The 10,807-nt window shown below is 70.7% G+C and overlaps 1 protein-coding gene across 1 annotated transcript; it reads right to left on the minus strand.

The window, feature by feature from the left end:
* Window positions 1–9,761, minus strand: TBKBP1 (TBK1 binding protein 1). Its single transcript, XM_032202664.1, is given in 11 exon segments — window positions 1–930; window positions 1,150–1,600; window positions 1,602–1,890; window positions 2,115–2,233; window positions 6,855–6,904; window positions 6,981–7,159; window positions 7,259–7,412; window positions 7,677–7,781; window positions 7,857–7,979; window positions 8,079–8,315; window positions 9,726–9,761. Coding segments are annotated over 10 exon segments (1,821 nt in total). The 5' UTR covers window positions 8,301–8,315; window positions 9,726–9,761; the 3' UTR covers window positions 1–801.
* Between the last annotated feature and the right edge of the window lie 1,046 nt (window positions 9,762–10,807).

Genomic DNA, 10,807 nt, shown 5'->3' on the forward strand with positions numbered 1-10,807 from the left:
GGACGTGCGCGCCGTGGCACGGGGGGGGCATGCAGCGCGGAGCACGGGGGGACGGTGCCGCAGACCCCCCCTCCCGACATCGGGGGCCTCTCGGCGGCTTTGAGGTAGATTGAACGTGGGGGGTGCGGATGGGGGCCGGGGGCTGCGGGGCCGGGGGGGGCGGCCACACGGCCCCGCAGGGCCCAGGGGTGCCGGCAGCCGCAGAGCTCAGTGCAGTGGTGCGGGATGTCCATGCTGTGCCATGGGCCGTGGGGTTTGATTCTCAGCAGCATCGTTGTGGGGAGAAGGGAGAAATGGGGGCAGGGGGGGGATGCTTTTAATGTAAAAGACTGGAAAGATGCTTGAACTGGTGGGAAGAGGTGGGGGACCGAGAACAAGCAGCCTCCCACCCCCAACCAATTCTGACCCAGTGAGCCCCAGAAGGGGCAGCCCCTTCCCTTCACCTGCTTTCTGGGGGCCAGATCCAGGACCCAGTCCCTCAAATCCTCCCTGAGATCAAGCAGAGAAACCCATGGGTGCAGGCGGGTCCCCACCAGCAGCCCCTGGACCCAGCCCAGAGCATCCTGGTCGGAGCATCCGAATTCTCCGTGGACGCAGGGACGGGGCAAGGGGGAGTGGGGAAAACCCACCTACACGCGAGGCCAGGAGGGGCCTGGGGCTCCTGTGGGGTCAGTCCCTCCGCAGCTACTGAATCCTTGGAGGTATTTCGGAGCCGTGTCACTCCTCGTGTTCTCATGCAGCATCCAAAGTCCGGGGAGGGGGCAGCCCGCGGCCGGGGGGGTGCGGCGCGGGCGGGGGAGCTCAGATCTTGCTGTTCTCCAGGTGCGAGTCAATGTGCTTTATCAAAGCATCGTCCGGGTAGCCGATGGGGAAGGCCAGCTGGCACAGCGGGCAGCTCCGGATTTCCGAGTCCACCGTCTCCATCAGCAGCTGTGGGCACAGGGGCAGCCCTGAGCCCACCTCCGCAGGGCCCGGGCCCGATCCTCGCCCCCAGCCCCCTCCCACCATCGCGCTCCTCTGCTGGGCACGGGCCGGGGAGCCGCGGGGGGAACCGAGGCACGCTGCAGGGCTGCCAGGAGGGGGGGTCCCAGCCCCCACTTGCCCCCACCCACCGCCCCGCACCCTGGGGTGGGCAGGGGTCCCCCTTACGTTGATCGAGGGCCAGGACTGGGCGTGCTCGCTCCTGGCATAGGCGGCAGCTGCCCGGTGCGCGGCGGTGTCGGGGATGGGGAAGCCGGCGCAGAAGGAGGCGCAGCGAACGGCCCCCACCTCGGGGCTGGGGGGGCTGGGGACCGCCCAGTCCTCTTCGTCCGACGACTGCTTCTCGAAGCGCACGTGCTCCTCGAAGGGCTCGCGGGCGCTCAGGGGGGCCCCCGTGCCCCCCAGGTACACCTCGCCGTAGGGCCGGTGCTTGGGGAGCGTCGAGGCTTCGGGCTGCAGCCAGAGCGAGCGGCTCTGCTGGTACAGGGCCACGTTGCTCACCTCCGAGTAGCTGCGGCGGCCCTGGAAGCCGGCCTTGATGTGGCGGCTGGAGGGCTTGGCGTAGCCCAGCTCCATCCTCTCGCCGGGCAGCCGGTGGGGGGGACGCCGAGGCCGGGGAGGGGCAGGGCGGCGGGGCCGGGGAGCGGCGCTGCTGGGCGGGCGAGGGGCTGGAGGTGGGCACGGGCGAGCGGCGCTGCTGGGCCGGCGACTGGCAGGGCCCCGGGGCGGGCGAGCGGCGCTGCTGGGCGGGCGACTGGCACTGGGGGGCCGGGGAGCGCCGCTGCAGCGCCGGGGACTGGCACTGAGGGGCCGGGGGGCGGCCGGGCGCAGGCGAGGGGCACTGCGGGGCGGGCGAGCGGCGCTGCTGGGCCGGCGAGTGGCACTGGGACAACGGGGAGTGGCGCTGGCCTGCAAAGCACAACGGGAGGGGGGAGACACAAAAAATGCCCCCGTCAGCTCGGCGGCACCCGCGTGCACCCCGGATGGATGGGGGGGGGCCTGGAGAGCAGCAGTGGGAGGGATGCTCCCGGGATGGATGCCCCCGAAGGGCTGCCCAGGAGCGCTGCAGAGCCCGGAGGATGAGGGCAGGCCGCGTGCTCTCCATTTTTCGCAGCACCCCCAGCCCCTCTTACCGCCGTTGAGGCTCTTCTCCTGCAGCAGCGTGCGGAGGATTTGGCTCTGCAGGGAGCTGAGGTTCCTCAGGCGGCACAGCTCCTCCGTCAGCTCCGTGTAGGCCAGCGCCAGGTTCACCCTGCGGCGGGGACAGCGCGTCACCGAGGGCAGAGCGGCCCCGGCCCCCAGGCCAGCAGCGCCCTCCCTGCTCCAGGCACCGTGGGCGCACCCAAAACGACCCCAAACCGGGCTCCTTGACCCAAAAAGTAAAAGTTGGAGCCGTGCCTTGCCGCCCAGGTGCCGGGAGGAGCAGGAGCGCAGGCACAAGGCGCTGCAGGGAGGTGGGCGCTGAGCTCACCGACAGCTTTCAGAGGCCCTGACAAAGTCATCAATTCTCCCCCAACTTGGGTGTCACTTTTAAAAAACATATTCTCCGGGGTGATGTGAAGGGAGAACCCATCTCCGGAGGTTCCCGCGGGGCTGTCAGGCTCGGCGCTCCCGCCGCGGCGCAGGGCGAGTTGAGCTGAGCCGTTGTGACACCCCCGGGACCCGGGAGGCGCCGCTCGTAACAGCAGCCGACAGGTCTGCCCCGCGCTGCCTCCCCTGCGATCTTATCACGGGCAGGAGAAGAAAAGGAAAAGAAAAGGAAAAGAAAAGATGAAGTTTCCCCAGCTCGGTCCCGTGTCACGGCCCCAGAGGCCCCACAGCCCTGCGGGGTGGCTCTGGGGGGGGGGGCACAGGGGACATTTCCCCAAACCCTCGGTGCTCGTGACCCAACTTCGAGCCCGGGCAGCAGCAGCTCGAAGCGGGGGCCCGGCTCCGGTGCTGGCTTTGGGCTGACCGGAGCACCCCCTGCCCCCGGGGCCACCCCGCTCCTCTCGAAGTCACGCTGCAGCGCAGGGAGGAAGTGTGAAAGCCGCAGCACTGGGGTGGGGGAGAGCACGGTGCCGGGGGAGCGGGGCAAGGAGCAGCCCCCAGCCCCGCACCGAGCCCGGAGCCCGGCCAAAGCACCGGGACGGGGGGCAACCGGCAGCCCCCGAGGGCCCCTCCCGGAGCCAGGGCAGCCACCAGGTTTTTGGAGAGGATCGGTGCAGCTCCCCCACGCCCTGAAAAATTGCTGTTTCAGGATAAAATGCGAGTTTTGATACGCAACTGCAGATAAGACGTGAGAACAAAACAGCTGCCGAAAACCCAGCCGCCCACAGGCCCCGAAGTGCCGGGGAGCGACGCTGCTCTGGCGGGAGCAGCCGGATCCCGCGGGGCTCCCGCTGGCCCAGGGGTGCCCCCCGCCCCCTCCCCGCTGTCCCTTGGTGTCCCTGGGGGGCTGCCACGGCCAGGAGAGGGCCAGGGGCAGCGGTGGCGGAGGGGCCGGGCAGGATGGGGCAGGGCTGGGAGCACAGCCGCGGTCCCCAGGTGGTGGCTGGTGAAATACGGGGGAGGTCAGGGCTTAAGGGCCCCCCCTTCCCACCCCGATAAAGGCACACAACTTGCAGGGGCACCCACAGCCCGTTCCAACCAAACCCAGCACCTATTTGTAGGGAGCAGCCCCCCCCCAGCTGCACAGCCCCGGTCACCTTCTGGAGGAAGCTGGGGGACTGCGGGGGGGGTTTGGGGTCCCAACTACCCCATGGGGACAGGACCCCACATCCTGCCCAGTGCTGTGGTGGGGCCATTTCGGGGGGGGGCAGCGCTGCCAACCACATCACATCGCTCCCACCCGGCTGCAAGGTGCCCCCCAGTGCCCCCAGCCCCAGCCGGGCGTGGGGGGCTCCTCCCTGCCACCGGGGTCAGCGCAGGCCCCCGCTCGCTGGGGAGCTGGTGGGTGCAGGAGCAGGACACGGCCCCCCCCCAGCCAGGCAGGGGGTGCTGAGCACGGGGGGGGGGCCCTGTCCTCCACATGGGGCCTGCGGTTGCCTGGGGAGGGGGGAAGGGGTGACCTCGAGCAAGTTACGCCTGGTAAACAAGAAGGAGCCCTTAAATAAAAGCACAAACCACAGCCTTATCTGCTATCTGCGCGTGGGCAGGGGGTGGGCAAGGGGGGAGCGTGCACCGGGGCTGCTGGGGGCACGGCTGGGCACCGACCTCGCCCCCCCGCCACTGGGACGGGGTCCGGGGAGCTGGGAGAGGGGCGCGGGGACATCCCGGCACTGCCACCGAAGAGGGACAGATCCTGCTCCCCTCCTGCTTGCTCTGCACCCTGCTGGCCTGCGGGACATCGGGGACGGAGAGCGAGGCTGGGGAGGCTCCTTGCAGCAGCTGCAGGAGGCGTGGAGGCCGGCAGGCGTGGCAGCAGCACCCATGGGTGCTCAGGGTCAGACCGGGACCGAGCAGCGGCTGCTGGTCCTACGGGGGGGGGCTGGTGTCAGCCTGCAGCCACCGGGCACGTCCCCAAGGTGCCACCGTGCCCCTGTGCACCGAGGGGATCCTGCTCAGCCCACCCCACGCTGCACAGGGAGCTGGCTCTCCTGAGATTCATTAAAACCCACAAAAGCCCATCAAAATTAGGGGAAGCTGGCAGCATGGGACGGCAGTGGGGATGTGCCCCCCACAGCCCGCACCCAGCGCCCCTTGCTCCCAGCACCTCCACTGCTGGAGATCTCACAAGGGACAGATCCCACAGAGCATCCCCAGGTTTTGGGGCACTGCCCAGCATCTCCCTGCCCCCCCAGATCCAGCCCCACACTGGAGGTGTCCCCGACCCCATCTGCGCCCAGCCCCAGCCCCTGGGGCTGTGCCAGCCTCTCTGCACCCGGATGGGAAAGGTGCAGGTGGGAGCGGCCAGGAGCTGGGAAGGGACAAAAAAAGGACAAAAATCAAGGAAAAAATAAAAGCTCGGTGCTTCCCTCCACGCTGCTGAGGTCACTGAAGACACTTTGCCGTGGCTGCAGCAGGAATTGGCTCAAAGTCTCCTTTCCCCCCGAAAAAGGAGCAGGCACAGTAGCGGCGATCGCGTGGCCGCCTCCACAACAAAAGCAAGCGCTGCCATCGAAGGCAGTGAGTCAAACCCCAACCCCTCCTGCCCTTGCGGGCGCACTACAGAGGCAGGCTGACTAATTTGGCAAAAGAAAGAAAGAAAAGTCACCCAAAGATGAAAAGCAGAGATAACGTGCCCTTCACGCCGAAAAAAAAAGTGGTGGAAAGGAGCAGGTTACAAAAAAGAGCCTTATTTACAAGAAAAGACAACACCGTGGAGGAAAAACTTATTCTCCATCCCAGCCCTGAGAAAGGGCTGAAGGGCCCCAAAAAGTGAGGTTTGCTCTGCTGCTGTCCCCGGGCAGAGGGCACGGAGCCTGCGGGGCCGCAGTTTCCCCACCCCAACTGCAGAGGGGCTGGGGATCACCAACAAGGAGCTGGGAGCTTTGCTTTGGGGAGGGCTGGGTGCTGGGTGGCAAGGGGGGGACGACACCTGCCTCTGCCTCTCCCGGCCGTGGTGGGGCTGAGCTTTGCCAAAACCAAAGCGAATTAAAGGGAGGGAGCCCGGGGGGTGAAGGGTGGCTGCCGGGACGCGAGGCGGGGAGCCAGGGCTGCAGCAGCCCTCGGTCGGCCCCAGCCTCGGGGGGAAATCAGCGCGGATCAGGACGGCCCCGCTGCCACCGAGGCGCTGATTTACTCCAGGGAGACAACAAACGGCGACGGCATCCGTCACGGTGAGAAAAAGGAGGGGAAAAAATCCCGGCACCTTCCCGTCCCCGCGCCCCACGAGCCCCACGCGTCAGCTTTTATCTGTCCACAGCTCGGCACGGCCGGCCCCAGCACCTCGCCGCCCGCCCGGAGGAGACGCAGCGCTGCACGATGTGGGGGGCGAGGGAACGGAGCCCCCACTGTGTCCCGAGCGTGGGGACGGGCGCCCGGGGCTGGAACGAGGAGGAGAGCAGCACAAAGGGGCTGCCTCCTAACGGAGTGGGCTGGGGGTGGCTGCTGCCAGGGGGGAGCGGGCTGCTCGGGGGGACATCGCCGCACCGTGCCCCGCGTTGGCCTGGCCCAGCCCAACAGCTCCCCTGGGCCTGCTCCAAACCTGGGGGGGTCTTGGACCAACCCCCCCCGAGGCCGGGGGTTCCCGGTCCCTCTCCTGGAGCCAGGCGGTGCCCCTGGGGCTCAGCGCGGCAGCAAGGGGGAGGCCAAGCAGAGACCCCAAGCAGAGACCCCCCCCCATTGCTGCTGGCACTGTGGCAGCTCCGCTCCCAGCTGCACTGAATTAAAATAAATCGCCAAAAACTGCTGGTGGGGGTCGTGCAGAGCTGGTGGCTGTGGGAGCAGCCCGGACACGCTGCTGGTGCTGCCAGATGCATGGCACGGCACGGGGCAGCATGACATGGAGCAGCATGGCACGGCACGGCTCGGATCGGTACCACCCTGCCCTGCACAGAGCAGCACGGCTCGGCTCGGCTCGGCTCGGAGCAGCACCGGAGCATCACATCCCATCCCATCCCAGCCCATCCCAGCCCAGCCCAGCCCAGCCCGGCTCGGCTCAGCCCGGCCCGGCGCGGTGCCTGCGCGGCAGCAGCGCCCTCTGGAGGCGGCCCCCACTCCTCCCGCTCCCCCCCTCCCGGGCGCGGCGCCCCCCGCCCGCCCCCCCTGCAACGAGGCAGAGGAGCGGTGGGGCAGGGGCAGCCCCCCCCAGTCCTGCGCCCAGGGAGGGCGATGGCGCAGCGGGTGCCCCCCCAGCACCCCCCTGTCCGTGCGCCCCCACCCCGTGCCCCCCATCCTCCCGGGGTCCCCCCCCCCGGTGCCCCCACCCCCCACGCACCCCAGGCACTTACTGGTCGTCGCCCATCTTCTTCACCCAGGCCATGTCCCGCTCCGACTGCTCCTGGGGACGGGGCACGGCCGTGAGCCCCCGGCGCCCACCCCGCGGCCCCTTGGCCGCCCCCTGCCCGCGCCGTTACCTGCTGGCGGGTGTCCTGCAGGTGCTTCAGCTCGGCCTGCAGCCGCTCGCACTCGGCCTTGAGGTGCTCCTCGCGGTGCTGTGCGCGCTGAGCCTCCTGCCGCGCAGCCTCCAGCTCGGCCTCCAGCCGGCCCGCGGCCTCCATCCCGCGGCTCGGCCAGCCCGCGGGGCGATCCAGCACTGCGGGCAGGGCACGGCTCAGCGCCACGGCCGCGGGGGGCTCTGCCGGAGGGTGCCCCCCGAGAGAGGGGAGCCATGGGGTGCGTGCGGGGGGCTCACCGTGGCTCAGCGCGGGGTTGGGGTGCAGGGAGAGGAACGGCACCTCCTGGCCCGGCAGCGGGGCGCCGAGGCCGGGGAAGGCGCCGCCGTCGCGCTGCCGCAGCTGCTGCTCCAGGCTCCGGATGCGGCTCAGGTGCGTCTCCACCAGCGCCCGCTGCCGGGGGGGGGAGAGGGGTGAACCCCACCGCCCCCCAATTAATCCTGCCCCCGCACCTCCTGCACACCCAGAGCTTGGCACCCCAAACCATCAGCCCCCAGCCCCACATCACCTCATCCCTGCCAAGTCCCGGTGGTGACACTGACGGCAGCACTGAGGCCACCACAACTCGCCAGGGGGAGAAGCGATTTGCCCAGCACAGGGAAGGGGCCCCCAGTGACTCCCCCCCTGCCAGCGCCCCCGCCAGCCGCAGGTGCCCACCATCTCGCCCAGCTCTGACTCCAGGTCTGCCTTCTCCACGCACAGCTTCTCGTAGGCCTGGATCATCTCGTCCAGCTGCTCCTCACGCTCCTTGCTCTTCTGCAGCTGTGGGGCAGGGGCGGGGGTCAGCACACAGCCTGGGGACCCCCCACGATCCCCGGTGCCCCCGGCCCCGCTCACCTCGTGCTGGAACTGGTTGAGCTGCTGCTGCAGCGACGCCTTCTCGCTCTTGAGCAGCGACGTCTCCTTGGCCTCGTAGACAGAGAAGATGTGCTCCTCCCCGAACTCGCCGATCAGCGGGTACTGAGGCCACGGGGCAGAGCCGTCAGGGGGGCCCCCCGGCCCCCTGCCACCCCCCCAGCCCCCTGCCTCCCCCACAGCCCGCGGCTTCGGGGCCCTCACCTTGACCTCGTACATCTTGAGGCGCCGCTTGAGCGTGGAGTTCTCCCTCTCCAGCCCGGTGAGGCGGTTCTTGATGTCGTCGTAGGCGGTGATGAGGGCGAAGTGGGAGGCCGAGCACATCTCCCCCGAGAGGTCGGTGTTGGGGCTGTCCAGCCAGTCCTCGTCCGGCCCCAGCGCCTCCTGCGTCAGGATGCTGATGTCGTCCTCGAACATGGAGTCCATGGCGCCGCGCGAGTCCTGCCTGGGGGGACGCGAGCACCCCAGGGTGAGGCGGGGACAGAAGCGGCCGCAGCGGCTCAGGAGCCCTCGGAGCTGCAGGGCCGCCAGGGACACAGGGCACGTGTCACCTCTCCTGCCCATAGAAAGGGGGGAGCAGCAGGGGAGCAGCCCCCCAAGATGCTGGGGAGGAGCAGGGGAGCCGGTATCAAGGAGCCGGGACGGCACAGAGCATCCCGGCGGAGCAGCCCCAGGGGGACGCGGTGACTTTCCCAACGTCCCCCAGGGAGCGAGTGCCAGAAATAGCGGCCGGTGCCGCCGACTCCCACCCCGCAACGCACGCGAGCTGCTTTCCGCCCTCCCACGCGGCACGGAGCCCGCGCGGTGCCCTATATACCGGCGCTGCCGCTCACCCCCAGGAGCTACCTGGCTCAGCACAGCCCCAGCGAGGCCTCATCCTGCCCGGCCCGCTCGCAGCCCCGGCACGGCAGGGTTTGTCCCCAGAACGATGGTCACAAAGCCACCTGCGAGCAGGGTGCTGGGGCCACAGAGGCTCCCGAAAGGCTCTGCTGCCCGATGCCCTCCTGCACTCACCGGGGGCCAGGCTGCTGGCAGCGCTGTCCCCGCCGAGCTGGTCGCTATTTCGAGGCACGCAATTAACGGGAGCCCTGCGTGCGGCGCAGCAGCCACCCAGCCCGTGGGGAGCGAGGAGATCACACCCGGAGCCAGCCAGGAGGCAGCGGGGGCAGCTCGCCCCATCCCACCCGCGGGCAGCGGCGCAGCCTCATCCGGGAGCCGCGGCCACACAAATAATTCATGGCAGCAGGCAGGGAAGGAGGCGAGTTCCGCGGGGGGGCAGGCGGGGACAGCCGGGCCCCCCCCCAGCCACGGCCAGAGCCTGGGGCCAGCCCGGTGCTCTCGCTGCCCCAGCCCTGGGTGCAGAAGCCCCGGTGCTCCCCATGACCCCAGATCCTGGGAAGGTCGGGGGGGGGGCGAGGCAGCCACTTGCTGGGATGAGGAGCATGAAATGCAGATAAAACCCCCAGCACCACAGCCCCTCCTCTGTCCCCACTCGCTGTGCTCAGGGCTTTAAATCCACCCCATGGGGCAGTGACAGAGGGGATGGGGCACCCCAAGATCTCCCCCCTGCTTGGGCAGGGAGGGCACCATCATCATTCCTCTGTGGGGAAACAGAGGGCCCCCCAGAAGATGCAAAAGCCAAGGCTGGACTCCCCAAGCCCCTGGGGGCTCCCTCAAAGCAAGACCCAAGAGTCCTGGGGCTGGAGGATGCCCTGGGGGGCACCACACAGGGCAGGGGGACGCTGGAACCAAGCTTCCCAGCGGGGTACCAAGCCCGGTGCCTGGCCCTGCTGCTCCCTGCACCGTGCCTCGGTTTCCCCAGGTGCACCAGGGCCGGACCCCTCCTGACACCTGCCTGGCAGCGGGCCCCGGGCGCGGGGCGATGCGGTGCGGGCTGGGCAGGGCTGCGGTGCAGGAGCCTCAGGTGCGGGCAGCGAGCTGCGGCCGGCGGGCGCTCGGCGGGTCGGCCGCGAGAGGCTCAGCGCGAGGCGGCGGCGATGGCATCGGGCTCCATGGAGGCAGGAGGTCCCCGAGGCTCCGGGCGGCTTCGCTCCCTCCTGGCTGCCGGCAGCCGGCCCCTCCTGGAGGCCTGGGGATGCCGTTAAAGAGAGCGAAACCGGGGCTGCAGCCCCCCCCGGCACGGCCACGGGAGCGGGCAGGGACGGGGCCAGCTCCGGCACCCGGCTCCCCAGGGCTGGGGGGCTGCGGGGGGGGCTGGCGGCCGTGGAGGTACGAGGGGGGCGAGCGGGCAGGGGGCGCACCCCGGGAGAAGCGGCGAGCCCGGGGGTCCCGGAGCGGTGCCGGGGAGCGCCCCGGGGGCGCGGCGGGCACGAGGCCCCGGTGCGGCGGCGCGCACGTGCGTGTGCACGAGGCTGGGGGGGGGGGCACCCCCCGCGACCCCGGGGTCTGCGGCTCTTCGGCGCCCCCGGCACGGCCCCGAGCCCCCCCCACCCGAGTCCCCCCGGCCGGGGCTGCCCGGGGAGCCCGCACGGCACCGGGGGGGGTGGCGGGGGGCGGCAGGGGGAACCGGGGGGGTCGGGGCCAGGGATGGAGCCGGGGACAAAGGCGCAGAAGGGGTCGGGGCTGGGAACGGGGCGGGGATGGGGACAAAGACGGGGCCCGGGGGGGGCGAGCGAGGATGGCGGCGGGGCCGGGGAAGGGGCCGGGAACGGGAGGGGGCCGGGCCGGAGGAGGGGGCGGCAGCGGGGGCCGGGAACGGGCCCGAGGAGGCCGGGAGCCGCCGGGCAGCAGCGGGGCCGCGGCGAGCCCGGCCCGGGCGGGGGGAGCCCGGTTCCGGTTCCCTCCCCCGCTGCCCGCCCCCGGCCCAGGCCCCGCACTCACCGGGAGAGGCGGCGAGCACCGGGAGGCGCTGCGGCGGCGGCGGCGCCCGCCGGGATGCGGCTCCTTCCCCCCGGCCCCGGTCGCGGTGTCGG

This window comes from Aythya fuligula, chromosome 24 (assembly GCF_009819795.1).
Source record: "Aythya fuligula isolate bAytFul2 chromosome 24, bAytFul2.pri, whole genome shotgun sequence".
In the NCBI taxonomy this organism is placed as follows: Eukaryota; Metazoa; Chordata; class Aves; order Anseriformes; family Anatidae; genus Aythya; species Aythya fuligula.